This window comes from Medicago sativa, chromosome 4 (genome assembly GCF_051527215.1).
Source record: "Medicago sativa cultivar Bolivia chromosome 4, Bolivia_mono, whole genome shotgun sequence".
NCBI lineage: Eukaryota > Viridiplantae > Streptophyta > Magnoliopsida > Fabales > Fabaceae > Medicago > Medicago sativa.
The window spans coordinates 70,967,744-70,991,032 of record NC_140752.1 but is presented as its reverse complement, the minus strand read 5'-3'; the positions used below and the strand labels follow the sequence as shown (position 1 = coordinate 70,991,032).

The following is a 23,289-nucleotide window of genomic DNA, read 5'->3' as shown; positions in this document are numbered from 1 at the left end:
AGGAGGGGGGTTTGAATGATGTGGAGGTGGCTACCCGGAAATCGAAGTTTGAAGATCTATGGAGGCTTCTAAAGGCTAAGGATTCTTTGATTGTGCAAAGGTCTAGATCTAAGTGGTTGAAGGAGGGTGATGCAAACTCCAAGTTTTTCCATAATTGTCTCAAATTGAGGTCAAGTAGGAATGCTATTAAGGCTCTAAAGGAGAATGAAGGTTGGGTGGTGTCACCTTCGGATGTTCGTAGGAAAGTGGTGGAGTATTTTACGGAGCATGTTGCGGCAAATAGATGGGAGAGGCCGACTTTGCATGGGGTGAATTTTAAAAAGTTGTCCGAAGAGGAGAATGCTTTTTTGGTGGCGCCATTCTCCATGGAAGAAATTGAGTCGGTTGTTAGAGGGAGTGATGGGGGTAAAAGCCCGGGCCCGGATGGTTACAACTTTGCCTTTGTGAAGGAATTTTGGTATTTGATTAAGAGTGAGGTGAGAATTATGTTCGACCAATTTCATGTTAATGCTTTGCTTCCAAAGAGTATGTTGGCGTACTTTGTGGCTCTTATTCCTAAGGTTTCGTCCCTAATGAAGTTAAAAGATTATCGGCCTATTTCCTTACTCGGTTGTCTTTACAAGCTCCTAGCTAAGGTGTTGGCTAGAAGATTGGCGGGAGTGTTGAGTTCGGTAATTTCATCAACTCAATCGGCGTTTCTTAAGGGTAGAAATTTGGTGGATAGTGTTTTGGTGGTGAATGAGTTGGTGGATTATGCGAAAAAGGCAAAAAAGGAGTGTTTGATTTTCAAGGTAGATTTTGAAAAGGCTTATGATTCGGTGGATTGGGGTTTTTTGGAGTACATGATGGGTAGAGTGGGAATGTGTGATAAGTGGGTGGCGTGGATGAAAGTGTGTGTGTTCGGCAGAAGTATGTCGATTCTTGTCAACGGAAGCCCAACGGAGGAGATTAGTATTAATCGAGGCCTTAAGCAAGGGGACCCTTTAGCCCCTTTTTTATTTTTGTTGGTGGCGAAAGGCTTTAGTGGGTTGATGAGAAATGCGGTGGCTTTGAATTTGTTTGAGGGGTTTTCGATTGAAGGTAATGGTTTGGTGATTTCCCACTTGCAATATGCCAACGACACGCTTTGCATTGGGAAAGCTACGGTGGAGAATCTTTGGACTTTGAAGGCGTTTTTGAGAGGTTTTGAAATGGCATCCGGGTTGAAAATTAATTTCTTCAAAAGCTCTCTCATAAGAGTTAATATTCTGGGGGAGTTTATGGCTATGGCGTGTGATTTTTTGAATTGTAGTCAAGGTAGTCTTCCGTTCAAGTACTTGGGGCTACCGGTGGGGGCTAACCCAAAGAGTTTGTCGACGTGGGAGCCGATGTTGGAAACCTTGAGCGGGAGATTGAACTCTTGGGGACATAATTATATTAGTTTTGGAGGTAGAATTGTTCTTTTAAATTCGGTTCTTAATTCAATTCCTATTTTCTACTTATCTTTTATGAAGTTACCGGTTCATGTGTGGAAGAGGATTGTAAGAGTCCAAAGAGATTTCCTTTGGGGGGGAGTGGCAGGGAGGAAGAAAATTAGTTGGGTGAAGTGGAAATCGGTGTGCCAACGAAAGGAAAATGGGGGTATTGGGATTAAAGACATCCGATTGATGAATGTGTGTTTATTGGCAAAATGGAGATGGAGGTTATTAGAAGGGGACAATGCTTTGTGGAAAGACGTGCTTGAAGAGAAATATGGTCCTTGTAAGGATGCCTTATTCAATGTTGGGGTGGAGTCTTGGCCCCGGTTCACTTCGGTGTGGTGGAAAGAGGTAGTGAAGTTAGATGACTTTGGGAGTCAAGGTTGGTTTAGGGAAGAGATTTTGCATAAGGTGGGGAACGGTTTGTCGACGAGTTTTTGGAAGGACAATTGGCGTGGTAGCAGGAGCTTTGCTTATAAATATCCAAGACTTTTTTGATATCTAATCAAAAGGAGGCTTTGGTGGGGGAGATAGGGGACGCCTCAGATGGAGGGTCAAATTGGCATTTTAGTTGGAGAAGAGGTCTCTTCGTTTGGGAGGAAGAGTTGTTGATAAGCCTTATGGAGGATTTAGAGGGTATGAATTGGTCAAGGTCGAAAGATGTTTGGAGTTGGAAGCTAGAAGATAGTGGAATTTTTTCCGTTAAATCGGCTTACTCAAAGTTGGAAGGGGTGGTTTTGCATGAAGATGGGTGGGGAGCGGCGGAGAAACAAGTCTTTGATAGTATGTGGAAGAGTCCAGCTCCGTCAAAAGTGATAGCTTTTGGGTGGAGGGCGCTCCTAAATAGAGCCCCTACAAGGGATAATCTTGCTTTGAGGATTGTGTTACCTCCCGAAGTGTCGACGGTGTGTGTGATGTGTAATGCGAAGGAGGAAACAGTGATTCACCTTTTGTTGCATTGTGATATTGCGAGTATGGTGTGGTTAAAATTAATGAGGTGGTTTGATTGCATTTTTATAATTCCACCGAATTTATTTGTTCTTTGGGAGTGTTGGAGTGTAGGAGGGAGAGATATGAAGGTAACTAAGGGCCTTTGGTTGATTTGGCATACAACTATGTGGGCCATTTGGAAGAGGAGGAATGATAAGATTTTTAAGGGGTCTCATTTTGAGGTGCATGATATTGTCGAGGAGGTTAAAGTGTTGTCGTGGAGGTGGATGTTGGAGAGGACCATTATCCCTCCGTGCCTTTTCTACGAATGGTGTTGGAATCCTAGGTAGGTAATGCTGGTGGTTTTAGGTTGTATTTCGGTTTAGGCTGCTGCTGTTGTGTTTGCAGGAATGTTTTTTGGGGGTGATATGCGGCTTCTGTTGCTGGTCTGGTTGTTGTTCGGCTGTCTTTTGGCAGAACCAGCTGGTGGTTCAGCACTTTCGGTGGAGCGGTGTTTTTTGGTGGATTTCTTTTTTTGCTGTGATGTGTTTGTCTCTTCTGTTTCGGTATAGAGCAGTTTTCATGGTTTGTTGCTTGGCAGTAGTGATGTTTGGTGGTTAGCGCTTTGTTTTGTGGGTGGGACAGTCGTAGGTGTTGACGCAGGGGTATGCATGGGTTTGTCATATGTATATGCCTGCGACATTACTTCTTTTTGGGAGTTCCTTGTGTTTTAAGGATGGTTTTTTAAGGGGTTTTTGTTCGAGCCGTTGTTGTGGCAACCGATTTCCCCTTGTTTATTTTTTTTCTCCACCCGAGCTTATTAGTGCTTCTTGCACGGGCTTGTTGGTTAATAATATTTGCCGTTTCAAAAAAAAAAAAAGGCTATGATGAAAACTGCAAAGGGAATAATAAGCTTAGGATCGAGTTCTTGTGAATCCAAGCATGCTATAATGGAGGCAGAGAAGGTGACCATTAGAGAGGCAGTTGCCACTAATTCTATCAAAGCTGCCTTCCATGTCTATAAGAGAAGAAAAAAAAGAGTAGGAGAGTCTTTAAACATTACAAATTTAATATTAAAAGACCATATTGTAGTGTATACATTTTTTTTACGGACTCCAGAACTTACATATATTATGCATTATCTCCGGACCTTGCATATATTGTAGTGTATATATTATAACATGCAAATTTATATGCACAACCTTAATTAATTTTAAATATTTATTGACATGTTTTCAATGACTATTTTGTAAAATAAATACAAGAGTGTATAATGACTGAAATTCGTATTTAATTATTACCTCAGGGCTAAAAATCTCATGCACGCCAAGAGAAGCCTGAAACTTCCCTTTTAAAGGGGTTTTAGGTCCGAAACAAATTTTCTCGCAAGTTTGAAATGACATAGAAAGATTTTCATCAGCTACACGTGAGTTTGTTGAATTCATGGATTCTATATACTTAAGATGGTATAGGGATTTTTTTTTTTTTATGATCAAGGAAAAAAATAAAGATAATTATTTGGTATTGTTGGTTGATAATAACCCTTGACTCTTGAGGGTTAGGTGATTGACTAAGTGGTGACTAGAAAATGTTATTTATAGTGCAATGACGTTAATTGCTATGTACATTAACTAATTTTTTTGTTGTTTTTGAAGGAATGTACATTGACTAATAGAATGATGGAATGGTGTAACTGCGTGAATTACTAAAAAATGTAGAACAGGTTTTGAGCTTACTCAATAGTCATTTTCCTGCAAAACTAGTTGTCAACCCGTGCTTCGCACGGGGTGGATTGCTTTTTTTTTTTTTCGGATAATTTTGTTGGCAATCACATTTGTTAACGCTTAAAAGTGAACTGATTGCGAACATAGATATTACATGCTTATAAATATAAAATGCCATGATCCATAACATACCAAATCCTAGATTGACATAAAAAATACATTGTTCAGCATATGAACAATCATTGAGCTGGAATGATAAAATCAAAAGGAAAGCAGAGAAAAAACTTGTGAATTCAATTACCGAATAATGTTCTTTTTATTACAGTTTTGGCTTTTATTTTGCCTGAAACAGAGAAAGTGTAAAACAGATACATGCCTTGTTAAAAGGCTCGGGTTGTTTATATCCATATGTTTCACTATATCTTGTGCCACAATGTCTTTGCAATTGAAAACATATGGAAAATGAGTTTTTCCATGCAAGTTTGTAGAAAATAGAAGTAGCTTTTCTAAATATCAGCAATAGTACTAACTTTGCCATTTCTCTTTTGAACTCTAAATTCCATTTCTGTCACAGAATCTTAAATCTTCTCCATCAGATCTTTGGCTGAAAGATTTGTTGTAAACCTTATCTTCCTCTCTGATACGTCCTGTAACTCAAATCACATTGTGCCCAAAAAATGAGTGAAATTTTCCTGGGAAGTGATGAATGTTCAAAGACAGAAAACCGTGCTCAAAATGTATATAACAAAGCAAATCTTCTGCTAACTAACTTCAATTCTCATCTCTTTCTCAATAAAGCCAGAGAGGTCTCGGCATGAAGACGTCACTATCAACTGAAATGCATTGATACGAATTGGTGATAAAATACACAGAGAAGAGAGAAAGGGGAAAACTAAACCATGCTAAAGTTATGCTCAACACCATCATAGAAGCTAAAAAAATCAAAATGCGCAGATTTTGATGATTTAGAACCTAAAACTCTAGTATCGCATGAAAATCAATCCTACCAATAGTACTTGAAAAAAACAATAAATGTTTGAAAAGGAATAAAATGATTTAGCATGTTCAACACCCGTTGTCAAAGAAGAAGAACTATATCCTGAAAGTGCTTCCTGTGCCATCATTAGTACCGATTGTAAGTACTTTCCTTGAGCTTCAATTCTAAACTGTAAATGTTTTTGCACCTGATGAAATCAAGTTCCAAATTGATTAACATGTGTTCTTATGCATCAACTGTAATCTAGATAAGAATGAGTATATATCATAAATCATAATTTGTAAAGTGCTACCTCAATTTGTTTATAAAGCTTCTTTTGTACGTCCATTTGTACTTCAAGAGCCTCAACAATCTTCAAGCTTCTAGTAAACACAACATTTGATCAATAAATACTTCAAACATCAACAAAAAAATGTTCAAATATTTGCCCAATATCAAATTAATTACAATTTGTGTAGTTACCTTCAGAAATAAGTCGAGGAGCCATGTTAATAAGACGCATATAGTGATCAATGATTCCAGCTGGTAAAGGAGAAGCTGCAAGAGCAAGATAGAGCTTCTTTACTTTTTTCTCCTGAAAAAAACAATTGACTGTTTAATAATTTGCACATTCACTTGGAGTGAAAATCAAACAGCTCATGCCTTGTGAGAGTGTGTTTTTATGAGTAAAACTGTATATGATTGTTCTAGTATAAGCTATGAAATAAGATCATGAGTTACCCGTATCTTGCCGTCAAAGACAGAGAAATACTCTTTATTCATAGCCAATACTACACTGCACGTAAATAACAATATGAAATAATACTCTTTATTCCAGTCAGAAGATCTATTTCCACCTGAGAAATAATTTCCATTATTTAGAATGATGGCATACAATAATTCAGCTCAGTTACTTCAGTAATACGACTGGTGTGACAATTTAAGTACTTTACATTCAATAAAAGTTGCTTTGAATGAACTTATACCATTAAGGTTTGAGATGTGCATAGAAAAACATGTTACCTCACTTATTGCAGCACCATAATTAACGCACATCATCGAGTTATTGCCGGGTACGTAAAATGAAGACGCTGATAAGTTCACAGATTGCATGTATGCCTGCAGATTGATAAATAGTCAGCAAAAGAAGAAAAATAATTATCTGCCCTCAACTCCATTGCACATTTAGTCCCTCAGTATTTTCCACTTCAAAACGGTTGGATTATTCTCCCATAAATTGTGAACATGCTAAGTGCCACTTTCCGCACACATACTATTAGACCTTAACAGGTAAAGGTTGAGGCAGTGTATTTCATGCACAATTACAAATACAAAGATATACCTCATGCACAATTATAAATACCATGATAGATGCATCAATATGAAATGAAAAATACAAGTTTCTATAATTTACTGCAGACAACAGTGAAATTTAAACATAAATAGTTTTTTCATATGGATCGTAAAGAGAGAAAACAGAGAAGTACTATTTCCTTCATGTTACACTCATGATTAGGATGTTCTCAAAACTTCTTGCTGAAGAGAAATCCATCAATATTTGAATATAACCCCGTTAACATAACAATAATATAGCTACCTGAAGAATAAGTGTCTCCCACTTGATAGAGCCCATTTCTTCCTGCAGCTTTTCCTTGAGAGGCTTCAACCTTTCAACCAAGATATTGCAGCTAAGCCTAACTGCTTTGCAGCTTGCCTCTGATGTAGTACTCCCAGCAGTGAATCCCCCTTGAATCAAGCTCACTGTATCAGCTTGTACAACCCTTACTTTGTCTAAGAGACTTCCAGTTCCAGCACATTGAATTGGACCGAGGGCGAATGCAGCCATTTGTTTAACCTTTGTCCAGAGACCCTGACCAATTTCAATTCCACCAACTTCACCAACATTATGGTCACTGTTTCATCCAATTCTTCTTACCTTTGCTGCATTCATTGTTGTTGTTGTCGTCTTCATCCCATATATATAAGGGCCCATAAACAATAAACAGATTAGGAGAAAAGAGTTAACAAAATGCAATAGTAATCAATCTACATTACTCAAAAATTTGCAACCAAAAAGGCATTTTCCCTTCAAATGATTATATATTTCTAAACTAATTTCACATCTCAAAGTTACAAATGTTAGAAAAGAGAAGGGAAAGAAAAGTTTTTTACCCTAGCTTTTCCGCCGCAAACATTTCAAATGTGCTTCTTCACAATGACACGATGCGCGGCCCGGCACTATATCAGAAGTTTGTCACAATTATCATCAACACAAAAACTAACAATTCAAGCGGATAAAGTTCAAGAGTTTACCGGTTGGAACACCACATCCAAGAAGATAAACTTTGTCCAAAGCAGCATCTGGATGAATCTTAATTCAAGCGGATAAAGTTCAAGAGTTTACCGGTTGGAACACCACATCCAAGAAGATAAACTTTGTCCAAAGCAGCATCTGGATGAATCTTAGCAACAATAACCTATGCAACCCAATACCCTACATAAATGTATCAAACATAAAGTTTAAAAGAAGCTAACACTGCATAAAGAAAGTGAAGGGGAGTTTTATGCAGGATTTTGAAGAAAAACTCACCAATTTCTATTTAAAGTTTCTCCTTCAGAGTTCAGACCTTCACCATCACTGTTGCATAAATCAACTTTAGTATTTTCAGAGGAAAAAAACAACTTTCTTGAAACATGGTTAAGGAAAACGATGAATGATATACGGCCACAGATTGAAAGAAACAACCAAAATGTTCCATCTTAAATACTTAAAAATCTCTCTTGCATACTTGCTATGATACATTAGATAGGCGGAAAAAAATAGAAAACACAGAAATTTGATAGGGATTCTATAAATTAACTTAAAATTGAAATTAACTTGATAGTTGAAGAGTTTCTTCAATCAAACATGTGACCAAAAATGATACACACTAATAACCAAAAACAATTTTTGAATTGTGGTCACAACTCCAACTACGACCACAAAGTAACAGTTTGAGAGGTGTCCGCAACTGCAATCGTGGTTGCATCTTTGCATTTATCTATAATTTACTGCAGTATAACCGCAATTGTAATTTAAAACAATGCATTCAACATTTTTTCAGCCCAAGATGAGTTGAGGTGTAAAATTTTATGAGACTATTGTGAATTACTTAGGGCCTCATATATGCAAACCTTATGTTATGCTTAGGCAGACCTAATGAAATTTTAGAAAGCATATTGTACCTGTTACCAAGACGGGCATGTAGTTGTATAATTTGACCCTCTTCCATTTCAGTAAAGCCACTTCTCTTAAGGTCTGGCCTCAAATAATTAATCCATCTCAATCTAGAACTCTTTCCATATCTTAGAAGACCTTAAAAAATATGCACCATGTTAGAAACACCCTTTCAATGAAACTTATCTATCAACTAAAAAGCATGTGAAAAAAAACTTTTAATTAAACTATTTACCTGCAAGTTTAGGAACCATTCTCCAACACTAAATCCCAATTATTAAGGATAAAGTTCACAAGCTTGTGATCTTCTTCAATAGTCCATGGTCCTCTCTTCAAACCAACCTTATCACAACATGGTTGTTATCCCATTTTCTTAATACCTCTTAAGTTTTACCTTTAAAAATATCAAGATATCACGTAAGAGTTAGCAAGTCTGTTGACATTGAAAGAATGAAAAAAAAAATATGCAAAGTTAGGGAGTTGTTGATAATGCTAACAAATATATGTGTTGGTGTCGGTTTGGTGTCGAACACCAACGCGTGTGAAGTGTCGGACACTGAGACACACCTAATCTCATAGGTCACCTTGAGTCATTAGTCAATTTAGAAAAGGTTTAGAGGTTGTTGCAACTCACCTTCTTGGAGAATTTGCCTGATAATCTCTTGGATTGAGCAGCCACGTGATCAATAACTTGAAAAAAATGCAGTTTGCCCCAACTCGGTGCAATTTTGCCAGGAAAAAATTGCCAAATCCCATTCTCTAACTCTCCACTCTTGAAACTTCTTGTCAAAGTCAATTTCATTCTTAGATACATATGGTCTCAACACTTTATTATAAACATATCATGTCCCCTGCATCAAGCAACATTTATCTCATTATTTAACTGAAGAATAAACACAACTTTCACTTTCCTTGGTAAATGAAAAAGAAATTAAACATGCAAAAAAAGTGTTGAGAAAAAGAGTACTATATTGTAAAGTGTCCAAATAGACATTCTCTCAAACATGTTATGTTTTTCTTACCTTAGTTTTGGGATACCACATGTATATGAACAGGGCAAGCTTCAATTCTCCATACATGGGCAACCTTCATAAAGTTCCAACATTAATTTTTTTGTACAAATCTTATTAATCAAAATTGAACAATATACAAATGACCAAAAAAACTCAAGCTCTCACCATCCAATAACCACATTTTCAAGTACTGTGAAAAAAGCTACAATGATCCTGCAAATTAAGGATGAACAAACACATAAATCAAACAATGATTATTAACTCCATTTGCACATGCCTGACAGCATTATCATAGCATCCAACAAAATTGTATATCCCTGACCACAAATTCAAGTATATCCCTAATTACGGTTAGGACACATAAATCAAACACTTGAAAATTTCTTGCTATAAAAATATCAATTTTGAAAATGATGTCACTGAAATTTTCTCAATTCTTTTACATTATCAATTCCTAATAATAGCGATTTTATCTACAATTTTCTCAAACACTTTGTGAGCGCAAATTGAATAAAACAAATTGAATAAAACATGTCAAAATCATGTCAAAATAAGACAAATTGAATAAAACATAAATACCACAAAAATAAGACAAATTCAAAACCAATTCGAGAAAAGTACAAAAACCTTATAAAATAATAATATAACCAAACATATAGCATCACAACAAATTACCGAAACCCAACAGAAATGACCAAACAGAGGAAGGAAAATGACCAAATTGATTGATTCTCCACAGATTCTTTCACCTAAATCAATAAAAATCCTAACTTTCTTCCAAAATCCACCAGACCCAACAAAAATTCACAATCTAATAATCAAGATGAAATGCAAATTGGGGGTAATGAATCAAATTTAAGAAATTTGAAACATCCTCATGAAGATTGATGAAAAGATGAAAAACCTAAACATGCATGATATCAGATTGATCAGAAGGAAAAAAAAATACCTTGAATGATGAAGAAAAGGCAATCGGTTGTTGTTCTATCATCTTTGTGGAGAACGCGTTTTGCTGGTTTAGCGAGAACGGCGACCAGATCGACGCCGGAAAATTGGTGAACGGCGGTGGTGAGTTAAAGGACGAAGGGGAGAAACGCGTACAGTGGGAGAGAATAACGCGACGGCGCGACCCTTTCTCTCTTTCGTCCCTCTCCTCTCCCTCGACCCTCTCTCTCCCTAGTTCGTTCAGCTCTTTTTTTTTTTCTTCTCTATCAACACATATATAGGGGGAGAGGCAGCATTTACCGATTTACCAAAATACCCCCACAAGGGTAAAATGGTAAAAAAAACGGACAAGAATTTTTATATTTAGTTTAGTATATTTAGTTTAGTAGACAAAGAGAAAAATATCTAGTTTTTGTGAACTTATTCACCTTGAACAATGCCAATTTTTGGACCTTTGTAACTCTGCAGTCCGGTATTCAAATTAAAGTATATAAAATACTAATGTTTTGAGTTTAATTTGTATACCATAGAGAAAGGTCCAAATGTATAAAAATGTATATAAGAGACTAATGTTATGAGTTTAATTTGTATAGCAAGGTACAAAAATGTATATAAGGTAAATGTATATGAGATACTAATGATTTTGCCTATATGTGAAGAGCTGTTAAGAAAAAATATCTTGAATTGGGTAAATGCGTGGAAGTATTTGAATAGAATCCATAACACATGTAATTGTGTATGTCATGTTTTTACTGCAATTTTTAAGAATAGAACACAACAACTGTAAAATAAAATAAAATAAAATAAAGTACATCAAAAGATAGGGACGACCAGGGTGAGAGAGCCACTCATGTCTCTCTCCATGAGAAACCCGTTCTTTGGAATTTAATCATGCAAGGCCGGTCAAACACCTGTTAAGTTTTGAGGAGAATTTTAAAACGATGTTGTCCATAATATTGTTTTAGTAAAATTTCTAGTTTTTTTTTTTTTGAAGGAGTAAAATTTCTAGTTGTTATTTGAATTTTATTTTGGCTTAAATATGTCATTAATTTATGTATTTTTTTTCTCCATATTTTGACATTAGTCTTTGCACTTTTTTGTTTGTCGTTGTTCCCTAAACTTTGTAAAAAATTTGTGGTTAGTCGGGGAAATGCTTTTTATAGCAAAATGTTTCCTCCTGAATGCATCACGACTGGCTTTTATTGTGTAACCGCATCTTTAGTGGGACCTCCTATTTTTTATCCAACAACCCATGTCGTATGTCAAAGGAAATCTAAGCGTGCAACAACTTCGTGAATTGCTCGCTATAAGTTTTTCCCTTGAAATAGCACTGCTGTTTTGTTAAGTATAAGTTTTGGAGGGCTTTTTTGGAGGTATATGGCAGCTCATTGTGGGATGGTTTGGCTTCTCAACAGCTTTTCATGGCTCTTTTCATAATCATTTTCATCAGTTTGGAGGGCTTCGTGGCTTTTCGAAAAAATCAATTGAATCCATGAATATTATCTGGATGTCAGTTGTCTTGGTAATTTGGAAAGAGCGTAATAATGGAGTTTTTCAAGGGAAAGAAGATATGCTTCAGGCGATTTGTGAAAGGATCAAGCTCTAGTCTTATTGGTGGCTGAAATCAAAATACGCTATTTTCGACTTTGATTATCAATTGTGGTGGCAGAGTCCGTTAGTTTGCTTATTGTCTATTTTTTAGCTTGTTCTTCTTTTTTAGTTTGTCTTCAGCTCGCTTTTGAGGCAATTGTAAAGTGTGTTTGACCTCTGTATCTTTCTAGGCCTTTGGCATGCCTTGTGCTAAAGAGTCTACCTGTGTTTACAATATATCTTTTTGGCTTTTTCAAAAAAGAAAAACAGAATAAATTTAAATATTAAAAAAATGTAACAAATACGATATAAATATATATATATATGTCTGATTTTTTTTCCTTATCATTTTAAAAGTGTAACAAACTAAACGAGTATATTTATACTTACTTTTTCATTATCCCAATTATACCCTTAAACAACTTTTTCTATAATAAAAATTGTTGTTGGTGTCAATAAAAAAAGAATTTATATATTTTTTAAGTTATATTGTTGGTGTCATTAAAATAAATAATCATAATTAGTCTGTTTTGTTATAACTCGAAAGCAACAAACATTTATATTTTTAGTTTTAATTTAAATCAAAATTTCATAAAAATAAAAAAAAACAGTTAGCGCAATAAAAAGACGTGTCCGTCTTTTCGCTATTATAGTATAGATTTTATTCATTATTTTTTGATTTAAAAATATTATTTGTTTGAGCACTTCAACACTTTTCGATATTGGTCTCTACACTTTTATATGTGTCCATGAACTTTTTTTCTAAATCTTCCAATGAAATTATAGTAATAAAAATAATAATATCATTGGAAGATTAAAAAAAGAAGTTCAAGACCAAAACAAAAGTGCGAGAATCAATATCAAAAAAATATTAAAAGTGCAAGATTAATAATATTTTTAAACAAAAAAATTAATTAATAAAATAATAATAAAAATAAAATTTTGGAATATTTTAATTTTAAAAATCTTGTCTTTTAGTGTACCATGTGGCGTGTAATAATTGGTCCTTGTGGCACGCCGTTAGTTTTATTTATTTTTTTAACGAGGACTTAACAAAAGGATCATTTGCAAAAAAAAAAAATTACAAAGTACACGGACTAATACCAAAAAAGAAAAACAATACAGGGATTAACGTCAAAATATGATGTAAGTGCGAGGACCAATGACATATTTAAGTTTTGTATTTTTTTTCCGATGTTTAATTTAAAACACAAATTATTTATTAAAGTTGTGTAATTAAGTTTTTTATATATAAATTCATAAAGGAGCATTTTTTTTTTATTGATTAAAACTCGTTTTAGTGATCATTTTACATTCGTCTCCAAGGGAATTTGACATGTGTAATTGATTTTGTTAACTATTTCTTTTTCAATTAATTATAAAATTAATTTATTTAACTTTTGTTAAAACAATATTAATATTAGATAAAAATTTATTAATTTTAATTTTGAAATATGGAGTTTTTAGTTGAGTAAAAAATTTATATTTTGAGGTTTACCTCGATTGTCTTATCTTTAGGCCGACTCTCGTATCATGCATGGTCTTTATTTGATGTTTTTCTATTCATTGTTTTCTTTTGTCTCACTCTCGTATCATTGTTTAAACTAAAGTATTAACATTTTATACTCTCAAAATTAAAGCAATTTTGATGTAAATTTTTCAATCCAAACGCATTGATGGTTTTCATTTCTGATATTCATATCGTAAAACCAAACACACTCGATAGTTTCCATTTTTTTGTGTTACTAGTAAATGATCTAATGTTAATTTGGATTGGTGTTTCATAAATTTACAAGACAGCTACAATGAAAACAAGGGATGTGTAGTTATGTCTGAGGAAATAGTGAAGAAGTACCCTGAACATTTTGTTGAAGGCATCCCCACTGCAAAGCAGCTGCTAAAGATATAACAAGGCAGTGACACGAATGACCATTGCAGCTTCCCAAGTTTGCATTAGGAACTAGGGTAATCTTTATCTGATATAACTCGCATGGTGTGTGTCACTGTCATAGTTACATATTTTTTAATAAAACTCAAATGAAAATATGATATTTCAGCATCAACACCAATTAATTCCAAAATATACTACCATTTCATTCAGGTGACATATTATATATTAAACACTCATATTAATAAGGTCAAACTTCAATCTTCACCACTATGAGTAGGAAAATTATGTTTCACCTTTGAAACAACAATATAGATGAGGCCAGGCAATCAATAACAAGTACGTCGTATCTCTTTACTCTTTAGTGAAATTTTTAGGCTGACATGGGATTTTCCACTAAATAAATTTGTATAACTCACAATTATAAGTTATTTCTTTCAATTTAGAACATGTTTGTTATAGATTTTAAAAAAATTAAAAATTTAATTGTATTTCTAAAAATTGGTTTTTTGAAAATCATATATCTTTTCAGAAAGATATCTTTTAAAAATTATGTTTGTGAGAAACTATTTGAAATAGCTTCTTATTTTAGAGATTTTTTTTAAAAATTTTACTATCCAAAGAAAATCGTACCAAAATGATCTAATATTTAAAATAACTTTTTAAGATAAGTTGTTTAAACCGAAAAGCTGTTTTGGTGATTGGTGGTGGAATCCGAATGAGTGCGGGAATTTGGCTCAATTGTGGTGATGAGAAGGTGAGGTGTTGTTTGTGGTGATGAGAAGGTGAGGTATTGCTTGTGGTGATGAGAAGATGAGGTGTTGTTGTTAGGGGTTCCAGACTTTCAGCGGATGTGATGGTTTTTTGGAGTGGCTTTGGTGTGAGTAGCGGACGATAGGTGTTTGAATTTTGTTTTTGCGGCCATTCACGATGTAGTGTAAGGTTTTGGCTCAACTTTTGATTTATGTTGGTCTGTGTGGGTTTAGCTTGGTTTTGGTGTTGATTTGGTTTTGGAGGTTTGCTTTTAATTGGTGTTTAAAATGTACGGAATATGCATTTCATTTTGAAGGTTCCATCCGTCTATATATGACGTCATTTGGTTTGTAGTTTCTGTCTTATCGATCCTTGTTCGTCTTATGCAGAGACGTTGTTATTAATAAATTTTGTTGTTAAACCAAAATAGGATTTAAAGTAATCATCAATTATAAGTTTTGAGATTTGAAAATGATTTCAGTACTGACCAAATCAAAGTAGATTTGAAGTAGCTACCACTCACAACCTATTTTATTTTTATTTTTGTTTTTAGAAAATAGTCAAATTCAGATTTTTAAAGAGTAAAAGGGTTGAGCTTGGGCTCATTGATTAAATGGCTAATTGTTGAAATAGTTCATGTAATATACGTAAAGGTTGGAAGTAGACTATGTAAAATAAAAAACATAAATTATACCCAAATAATTAAAGATTGTTATTGTTCATATTTTAGTCTTCCAAATTCAGTCACACACACATAAGGTGCTACTTTGTCAGAGAATCTTATCACCTAGTTGTTTTTTGTGAATTTATTTGATGATCTTCAGAAAAAATTATCTGATCGTCAAAAAAATCCACATGTCAACAACCGCGTGCAAGACTTTCTAGCACATCAACGTCCTCTATGTGACTAGACTGCTTGAAGACCAAAATAGGAAGAATCTTAAACTATAATATGTGTCTTTTTATTTTACAAAGTCTATTTCTTAACTTGACATATTTTAAGGGGTCATTTAAACCATTAATCCTTAACTAAAACATGATAATGATAATAATCATAAAAAGAAGTGTCAAAACAAATAGTAACATAAAGTAAAGAAAATTAAAAACCTAATAAACGAAACAAAACATTTACCATGTGTGTGAGAGGAAAAGAGGGGAGTTGGGGGCGCAACTTTGTACAGAGACAAAGAGAGTGTTGTAGCAAAAACAAAAAATGGAAGATAAGAATGATAATAAATAAAAAAGTGAGGAAGAAAGGGAGTCATTGGCCACCCTTGTCGTTGTGGTGATGACGGGTGCATCGATGGTGAGCAGCTGAAAGGTTTCATGGGGTTGCATGGCAGATGGATTATAAAAGTTTTTGTAGTTTTTGATGTATTTTTTCTTTGTTATCCCCCTTCTCCATTTCCACCACCTTTGCTTTCTTTTTCCCGTCCACCCTTTGTTTTCATTTTGCTCCCATATATACTAAAAATTTGGGTTATAGGTATGAGGGGAAATGTAAAATTACAAGGGTTAGGTTTTGCAGAAAAAAGGCACGGTTACAACAACTATGCTTGTTGTTTCACAAAAATGGAAAAAGAAAATAGTACTGATAAAGAGAATTTGGATGAGGCTAGAAATAGAAGAATCGGTTGAGATAACATTTTTTTAAGGACAATTGTTACTTCTTAAGTTCCAGCACAATGAGTGACCCAATTTGGTTATGTGCACTATTTATTTAATATATTTTTATCATATTTTTCTATTAATTATGATGTTGAATTTGTCTCGACAGATATTTTAAAATATCAATTTTTTATAATTTTTGTTAATAGATAACTAAATATATAACTGTAAAAAAAAAAGATACCTAAATATATTAAACGTCAAAATTGTGTACTGATATATGTGCAACGGTCAACTGGGTCTTCATTATGGAACGGAGGGAGTGGTAATTAGAACAAGATTAGTTTTTTTCTATATAACCTGGATTTGAGCTCATTACCTCCATTTCATTATCTTTAAATTCAAACTAGTTGAACTACTCGACCTTCCGAGAGAAAATCTTCTATGGTCACAATCTCAAATACAAAAGGATCATTTGCAAAAGAAATTACAAAGTACACGGACTAATACCAAAAAAGAAAAACAATACAGGGATTAACGTCAAAATATGATGTAAGTGCAAGGACCAATGACATATTTAAGTTTTGTATTTTTTTTCCAATGTTTTAAAATACAAATTATTTATTAAAGTTGTGTAATTAAGTTTTTTATATATAAATTCATAAAGGAGCATTTTTTTTTATTGATTAAAACTCGTTTTAGTGATCATTTTACATTCGTATCCAAGGGAATTTGACATGTGTAATTGATTTTGTTAACTATTTCTTTTTCAATTAATTATAAAATTAATTTATTTAACTTTTGTTAAAACAATATTAATATTAGATAAAAATTTATTAATTTTAATTTTGAAATATGGAGTTTTTAGTTGAGTAAAAAATTTATATTTTGAGGTTTACCTCGATTGTCTTATCTTTAGGCCGACTCTCGTATCATGCATGGTCTTTATTTGATGTTTTTCTATTCATTGTTTTCTTTTGTCTCACTCTCGTATCATTGTTTAAACTAAAGTATTAATATTTTATACTCTCAAAATTAAAGCAATTTTGATGTAAATTTTTCAATCCAAACGCATTGATGGTTTTCATTTCTGATATTCATATCGTAAAACCAAACACACTCGATAGTTTCCATTTTTGTGTTACTAGTAAATGATCTAATGTTAATTTGGATTGGTGTTTCGTAAATTTACAAGACAGCTACAATGAAAACAAGGGATGTGTAGTTATGTCTGAGGAAATAGTGAAGAAGTACCCTGAACATTTTGTTGAAGGCATCCCCACTGCAAAGCAGCTGCTAAAGATATAACAAGGCAGTGACACGAATGACCATTGCAGCTTCCCAAGTTTGCATTAGGAACTAGGGTAATCTTTATCTGATATAACTCGCATGGTGTGTGTCACTGTCTAGTTACATATTTTTTAATAAAACTCAAATGAAAATATGATATTTCAGCATCAACACCAATTAATTCCAAAATATACTACCATTTCATTCAGGTGACATATTATATATTAAACACTCATATTAATAAGGTCAAACTTCAATCTTCACCACTATGAGTAGGAAAATTATGTTTCACCTTTGAAACAACAATATAGATGAGGCCAGGCAATCAATAACAAGTACGTCGTATCTCTTTACTCTTTTATTCATATTTCAAGTGAAATTTTTAGGCTGACATGGGATTTTCCACTAAATAAATTTGTATAACTCACAATTATAAGTTATTTCTTTCAATTTAGAACATGTTTGTTATAGATTTTTAAAAAAATTAAAAATTTAATTGTACTTCTAAAAATTTGTTTTTTGAAAATCATATATCTTTTCAAAAAGATATCTTTTAAAAATTATGTTTGTGAGAAACTATTTGAAATAACTTCTTATTTTAGAGATTTTTTAAAAAAAATTTACTATCCAAAGAAAATCGTACCAAAATGATCTAATATTTAAAATAACTTTTTAAGATAAGTTATTTAAACCAAAAAGCTGTTTTGGTGTCTTCTCCGACCGACCGAGAATTGATTGGTGGTGGAATCCGAATGACTGCGGGAATTTGGCTCAATTGTGGTGATGAGAAGGTGAGGTGTTGTTTGTGGTGATGAGAAGGTGAGGTATTGCGTGTGGTGATGAGAAGATGAGGTGTTGTTGTTAGGGGTTCCAGACTTTCAGCGGATGTGATGGTTTTTTGGAGTGGCTTTGGTGTGAGTAGCGGACGATAGGTGTTTGAATTTTGTTTTTGCGGCCATTCACGATGGAGTGTAAGGTTTTGGCTTAACTTTTGATTTATGTTGGTCTGTGTGGGTTTAGCTTGGTTTTGGTGTTGATTTGGTTTTGGAGGTTTGCTTTTAATTGGTGTTTAAAATGTACGGTATATGCATTTCATTTTGAAGGTTCCATCTGTCTATATATGACGTCATTTGGTTTGTAGTTTTTGTCTTATCGATCCTTGTTCATCTTATGCAGAGACGTTATTAATAAATTTTGTTGTTAAACCAAAATAGGATTTAAAGTAATCATCAATTATAAGTTTTGAGATTTGAAAATGATTTCAGTACCGACCAAATCAAAGTAGATTTGAAGTAGCTACCACTCACAACCTATTTTATTTTTATTTTTGTTTTTAGAAAATAGTCAAATTCAGATTTTTAAAGAGTAAAAGGGTAGAGGTTGGGCTCATTGATTAAATGGCTAATTGTTGAAATAGTTCATCTAATATACGTAAAGGTTGGAAGTAGACTATGTAAAATAAAAAACATAAATTATACCCAAATAATTAAAGATTGTTATTGTTCATATTTTGGTCTTCTAAATTCAGTCACACACACATAAGGTGCTACTTTGTCAGACAATCTTATCACCTAGTTGTTTTTTGTGGATTTATTTGATGATCTTCAGAAAAATTATCTGATCATCAAAAAAATCCACATGTCAACAACCGCGTGCAAGACTTTCTAGCACATCAACGTCCTCTATGTGACTAGACTGCTTGAAGACCAAAATAGGAAGAATCTTAAACTATAATATGTGTCTTTTTATTTTACAAAGTCTATTTCTTAACTTGACATATTTTAAGGGGTCATTTAAACCATTAATCCTTAACTAAAACATGATAATGATAATAATCATAAAAAGAAGTGTCAAAACAAATAGTAACATAAAGTAAAGAAAATTAAAAACCTAATAAACGAAACAAAACATTTACCATGTGTGTGAGAGGAAAAGAGGGGAGTTGGGGGCGCAACTTTGTACAGAGACAAAGAGAGTGTTGTAGCAAAAACAAAAAATGGAAGATAAGAATGATAATAAATAAAAAAGTGAGGAAGAAAGGGAGTCATTGGCCACCCTTGTCGTTGTGGTGATGACGAGTGCATCGATGGTGAGCAGCTGAAAGGTTTCATGGGGTTGCATGGCAGATGGATTATAAAAGTTTTTGTAGTTTTTGATGTATTTTTTCTTTGTTATCCCCCTTCTCCATTTCCACCACCTTTGCTTTCTTTTTCCCGTCCACCCTTTGTTTTCATTTTGCTCCCATATATACTAAAAATTTGGGTTATAGGTATGAGGGGAAATGTAAAATTACAAGGGTTAGGTTTTGCAGAAAAAAGGCACGGTTACAACAACTATGCTTGTTGTTTCACAAAAATGGAAAAAGAAAATAGTACTGATAAAGAGAATTTGGATGAGGCTAGAAATAGAAGAATCGGTTGAGATAACTTTTTTTTTAAGGACAATTGTTACTTCTTAAGTTCCAGCACAATGAGTGACCCAATTTGGTTATGTGCACTATTTATTTAATATATTTTTATCATATTTTTCTATTAATTATGATGTTGAATTTGTCTCGACAGATATTTTAAAATATCAATTTTTTATAATTTTTGTTAATAGATAACTAAATATATAACTGTAAAAAAAAAGATACCTAAATATATTAAACGTCAAAATTGTGTACTGATATATGTGCAACGGTCAACTGGGTCTTCATTATGGAACGGAGGGAGTGGTAATTAGAACAAAATTAGTTTTTTTCTATATAACCTGGATTTGAGCTCATTACCTCCATTTCATTATCTTTAAATTCAAACTAGTTGAACTACTCGACCTTCCGAGAGAAAATCTTCTATGGTCACAATCTCAAATACAAATATTTGGGCACAATCACATAAATATGGGAGAAAAATAGTTAACATCATTTAATTCTTTTCACTTTTAATTTGTTTATTTGTGTGTGCGCAAATATTTTTATTTGGTGTTGTGCCGAAATAAATATTTTTCTCTGTTGGGTATTGCTGCTACATTTTTTTATAGTTTTTTTAGAGGATTTTTTTTAGATTCTGTTTTCTTAATTTTGGCATTTTAAATTGTTGTATTTTATAGACTTAAAAGGACATTGGTATGTTTTAGAAAAATATTTGACTGATTAATATAAAAAAGATACGAGAAATCATTTTCACTGGTAATTATAACAAACAATATTTGTGACTATTACATTAAAGAAATATAGGACAAATATTTATCTTTGATACATAAAAAAGTGCGAGGAAAATGTTTGTCATTAATTAATATAAAAAATACAGGACAAATATACATAAAAAGAGAGCGACAAATATTTGTCACTAATAAATATAAAAAAGAAATGTGAGTCACATATTTGTCATTGATATATAAAAAAAAGGACAAAAATTATTTAGTGATAAATATAAAACAAAAAAGTACATGATAAATATTTGTCATTGATGCATTCTTTCAAAAAAAAAATACTTCATTGATACTTAAAAAAAAATAGACAATAAATATTTGTTTTTGATTCATATAAAAAAAAGGATAAATATTTGTTATTGATAAGAAAAATACAAGATAAATATTTGAATGAAAAAAATCAAATCTACTTCAAAGCACAATACATGAGTAAGTGCAACTAGGAAAGAAGTGAATGTGAAAGAAGATGAAATATTTTTTATTTAGGGATTATAAAAAAATTATGTGAGAAAAACATGAACAAATTATATGATTTGGATCTTTTAATAAAGGAAAGAAGGAGGAAGAATATGAATTTTTTTAATTTTGGAATTTAGGAATTTAAAAAAATGAAAAATAGGACCAGATTGTCCTACAATATTTTATTAAAGACCTAAATGTCTCTTAAGTTCGTTTTAAATACACGTTGTCAACTACTTGACAAATGGAACGTCACCTCAACCTTGCCACTAGGGCCGGAAATGAGTCGAGTCGAGTCGAACCTGTCTGAGCTCGACTCGACTCGATAAGAATTAGTTCGGCTCGAAACTCGACTCGAGTTCGAAACGAACCTTTTCTTTAACTCGAGTTCGGCTCGTTTAAAGTTCACGAACAACTCGGTTCGGCTCGTTAGGTTCAACTCGTTTGCTCGAAATGCATATTTTAAGAGTTTTTTTTTTTTTGAAAAGTCTTTTTTTTTTTGTGTCAAAAATATGTCTTTGACCATTACAAAAACAAAAATATAATTTAAATAAAACTACTGTACTAGTCAGGTAGCACTTTGTATTTACTACTGTAGCATATACTACCACGGTAGGTTTTACATTGTGAACGAAATGCGCTGCTCATATATCCACTCCTCCTCTCAATACTTTCAAAACTACCCGATGTGGGACAATTTTTATGCATACTAGAACGCCTACCCGTGCGCCGCACGGGTCTTATGAGCCGGTAAATTTTACCGATCCATTCATTACCTATTATGAAAAAATAACGTGGGCCACTATTTAAAACAAAGATAAATAATTTGTTTAGTCACAACCTTTGCAACATTCTGACGTATAAAAATTTTAAAAAAATTTGATAAGTGGAAAATAATTATACACACATTAATATTAATTTAAAAAATATTTAATTTTTATAAGGATACTTAGATGCAATCTGATTATAATATGGAGCTGTATATATAATATAGTGTTCTTTTAAATTAAAGTATCATCTTAATTTTAATGTGACAATATAATAATGTACAACAAACTATATAAATATAGGTAAAAAAAATTAACAAAAATACTCACTACTTGCCTAACTCACTTAATAACATAGTATTCTACAACAAACTATCCAAAATATAATGGGTAGAATGGAAGCAACTCATTATTGATTGATTAACTCATTACTAATATTTTACGATACAACAAACTCTCTAAAATTAAGTTTTAAATAAATCTGATTATAGTTTTGAAAAAAATGTGACAAAAATCATTCACTATTTGCCTAACTCACTTAATTTTAGAGAAAAAAAGTGACGAAAAATATATGCATACCAGAAACCCGCTCGTTACGTCGTTCTTAGTCAGGTTCTTAACATGGTCGATGTGCATGTTAGTGTTGCTGTGTCGATATGTCAGATTTCCAGTAAAAGGGGGTAGAGCATTGTTGAAGCTTGGCTGGACGTTTGTTCTGTCAATCACAAAGTGCATGGGAGGATTGAAAACCGGTGCCTTGATAACCTTTCCGAAACGATCTTTCAAAACCATTGCAAACTGACCTCCACCAACAAAAACCAGGGAGATCCAAGCACCCAACCGAAGTCCATAGAAGCCACGCAAGGCCTTCCATCCTTTGGAAAAAAATATCTTCCCATTGATCCTTTCTACCAGAACATCAAACTTGTTATTTTTTTGATCAGTCAAAGTTGCAAAACGGGTGATCTGGTCCCCAAAGTCAGCGGCAAACAAATTTGGGAGCATCACAGCGCCCTAAAAAAAGAGGGAAAACAGTGAGACACAGATTAAGGGAAACAATTAAACTTTTAAAAGAAAGGAAAACCACCGACATCTTCAGCGTCGTATTCCACTACGTATGTCTGATATCTCTGTCGAAGTTTGTTAACAGCCTTCTCCAGATCACCCACATGATTGAGAATCAAAGGACCTAACAATTAAACGCAATAAAACGGTTAACATTAAGATGAAAACAGTGTGTGTCGCAATTTTGGGTATAAAAAGAAAGGCATCAAAACAATTTACCAGTCAAGCAAACAGAGGACAACAAAGTTTCGGTGTTACGTAAAGCCATTGATACTTTGAGAGGAAAAAACACGATATCAGATTTGGATGAACAGATTTGGATGAAGGGGAAATGCATTCCATGTACATGTATATATAGAGGGAAAGAGTATAGTTTAGTGTGAGAATATGTGTGGAAATTTGCATGTTTTCCATG

General features: G+C 33.2%; 2 protein-coding genes across 35 annotated transcripts; both read right to left on the bottom strand.

The window, feature by feature from the left end:
• Window positions 1-4,386: 4,386 nt before the first annotated feature.
• LOC146931439 (abscisic-aldehyde oxidase-like) lies at window positions 4,387-10,508 on the bottom strand. 34 transcript variants are annotated; one of them, XR_015006704.1, is made up of 16 exons: window positions 10,267-10,508; window positions 9,483-9,530; window positions 9,327-9,390; window positions 8,939-9,155; window positions 8,540-8,698; window positions 8,313-8,442; window positions 7,678-7,725; window positions 7,401-7,581; window positions 7,260-7,325; window positions 6,685-7,053; window positions 6,111-6,206; window positions 5,829-5,944; window positions 5,571-5,682; window positions 5,401-5,470; window positions 4,882-5,295; window positions 4,387-4,758 (listed from the first exon to the last, which is right to left on the bottom strand). XR_015006704.1 is itself a non-coding variant. In XM_085702930.1 (12 exons), the coding sequence occupies exons 10-12, from the start codon at window positions 6,931-6,933 to the stop codon at window positions 5,879-5,881; spliced, it is 411 nt and encodes a 136-aa protein (XP_085559056.1). In that variant the 5' UTR covers window positions 6,934-7,053; window positions 7,260-7,325; window positions 7,401-7,581; window positions 7,678-7,725; window positions 8,313-8,442; window positions 8,540-8,698; window positions 8,939-9,155; window positions 9,327-9,390; window positions 9,483-9,530; window positions 10,267-10,508; the 3' UTR covers window positions 5,828-5,878. The 34 variants fall into 34 exon arrangements, 2 of the variants coding, with proteins under 2 accessions (XP_085559056.1, XP_085559057.1); XR_015006706.1 differs by having other exon boundaries at window positions 5,184-5,295; XR_015006708.1 differs by having other exon boundaries at window positions 5,401-5,467.
• An 11,820-nt stretch (window positions 10,509-22,328) lies between these two features.
• On the bottom strand, window positions 22,329-23,289 carry LOC146931438 (uncharacterized). Its single transcript, XM_085708331.1, has 3 exons — window positions 23,094-23,289; window positions 22,901-22,998; window positions 22,329-22,823 (listed from the first exon to the last, which is right to left on the bottom strand). Exons 1-3 carry the CDS (start codon window positions 23,209-23,211, stop codon window positions 22,344-22,346), a joined length of 696 nt encoding a protein of 231 aa, XP_085564457.1. The 5' UTR covers window positions 23,212-23,289; the 3' UTR covers window positions 22,329-22,343.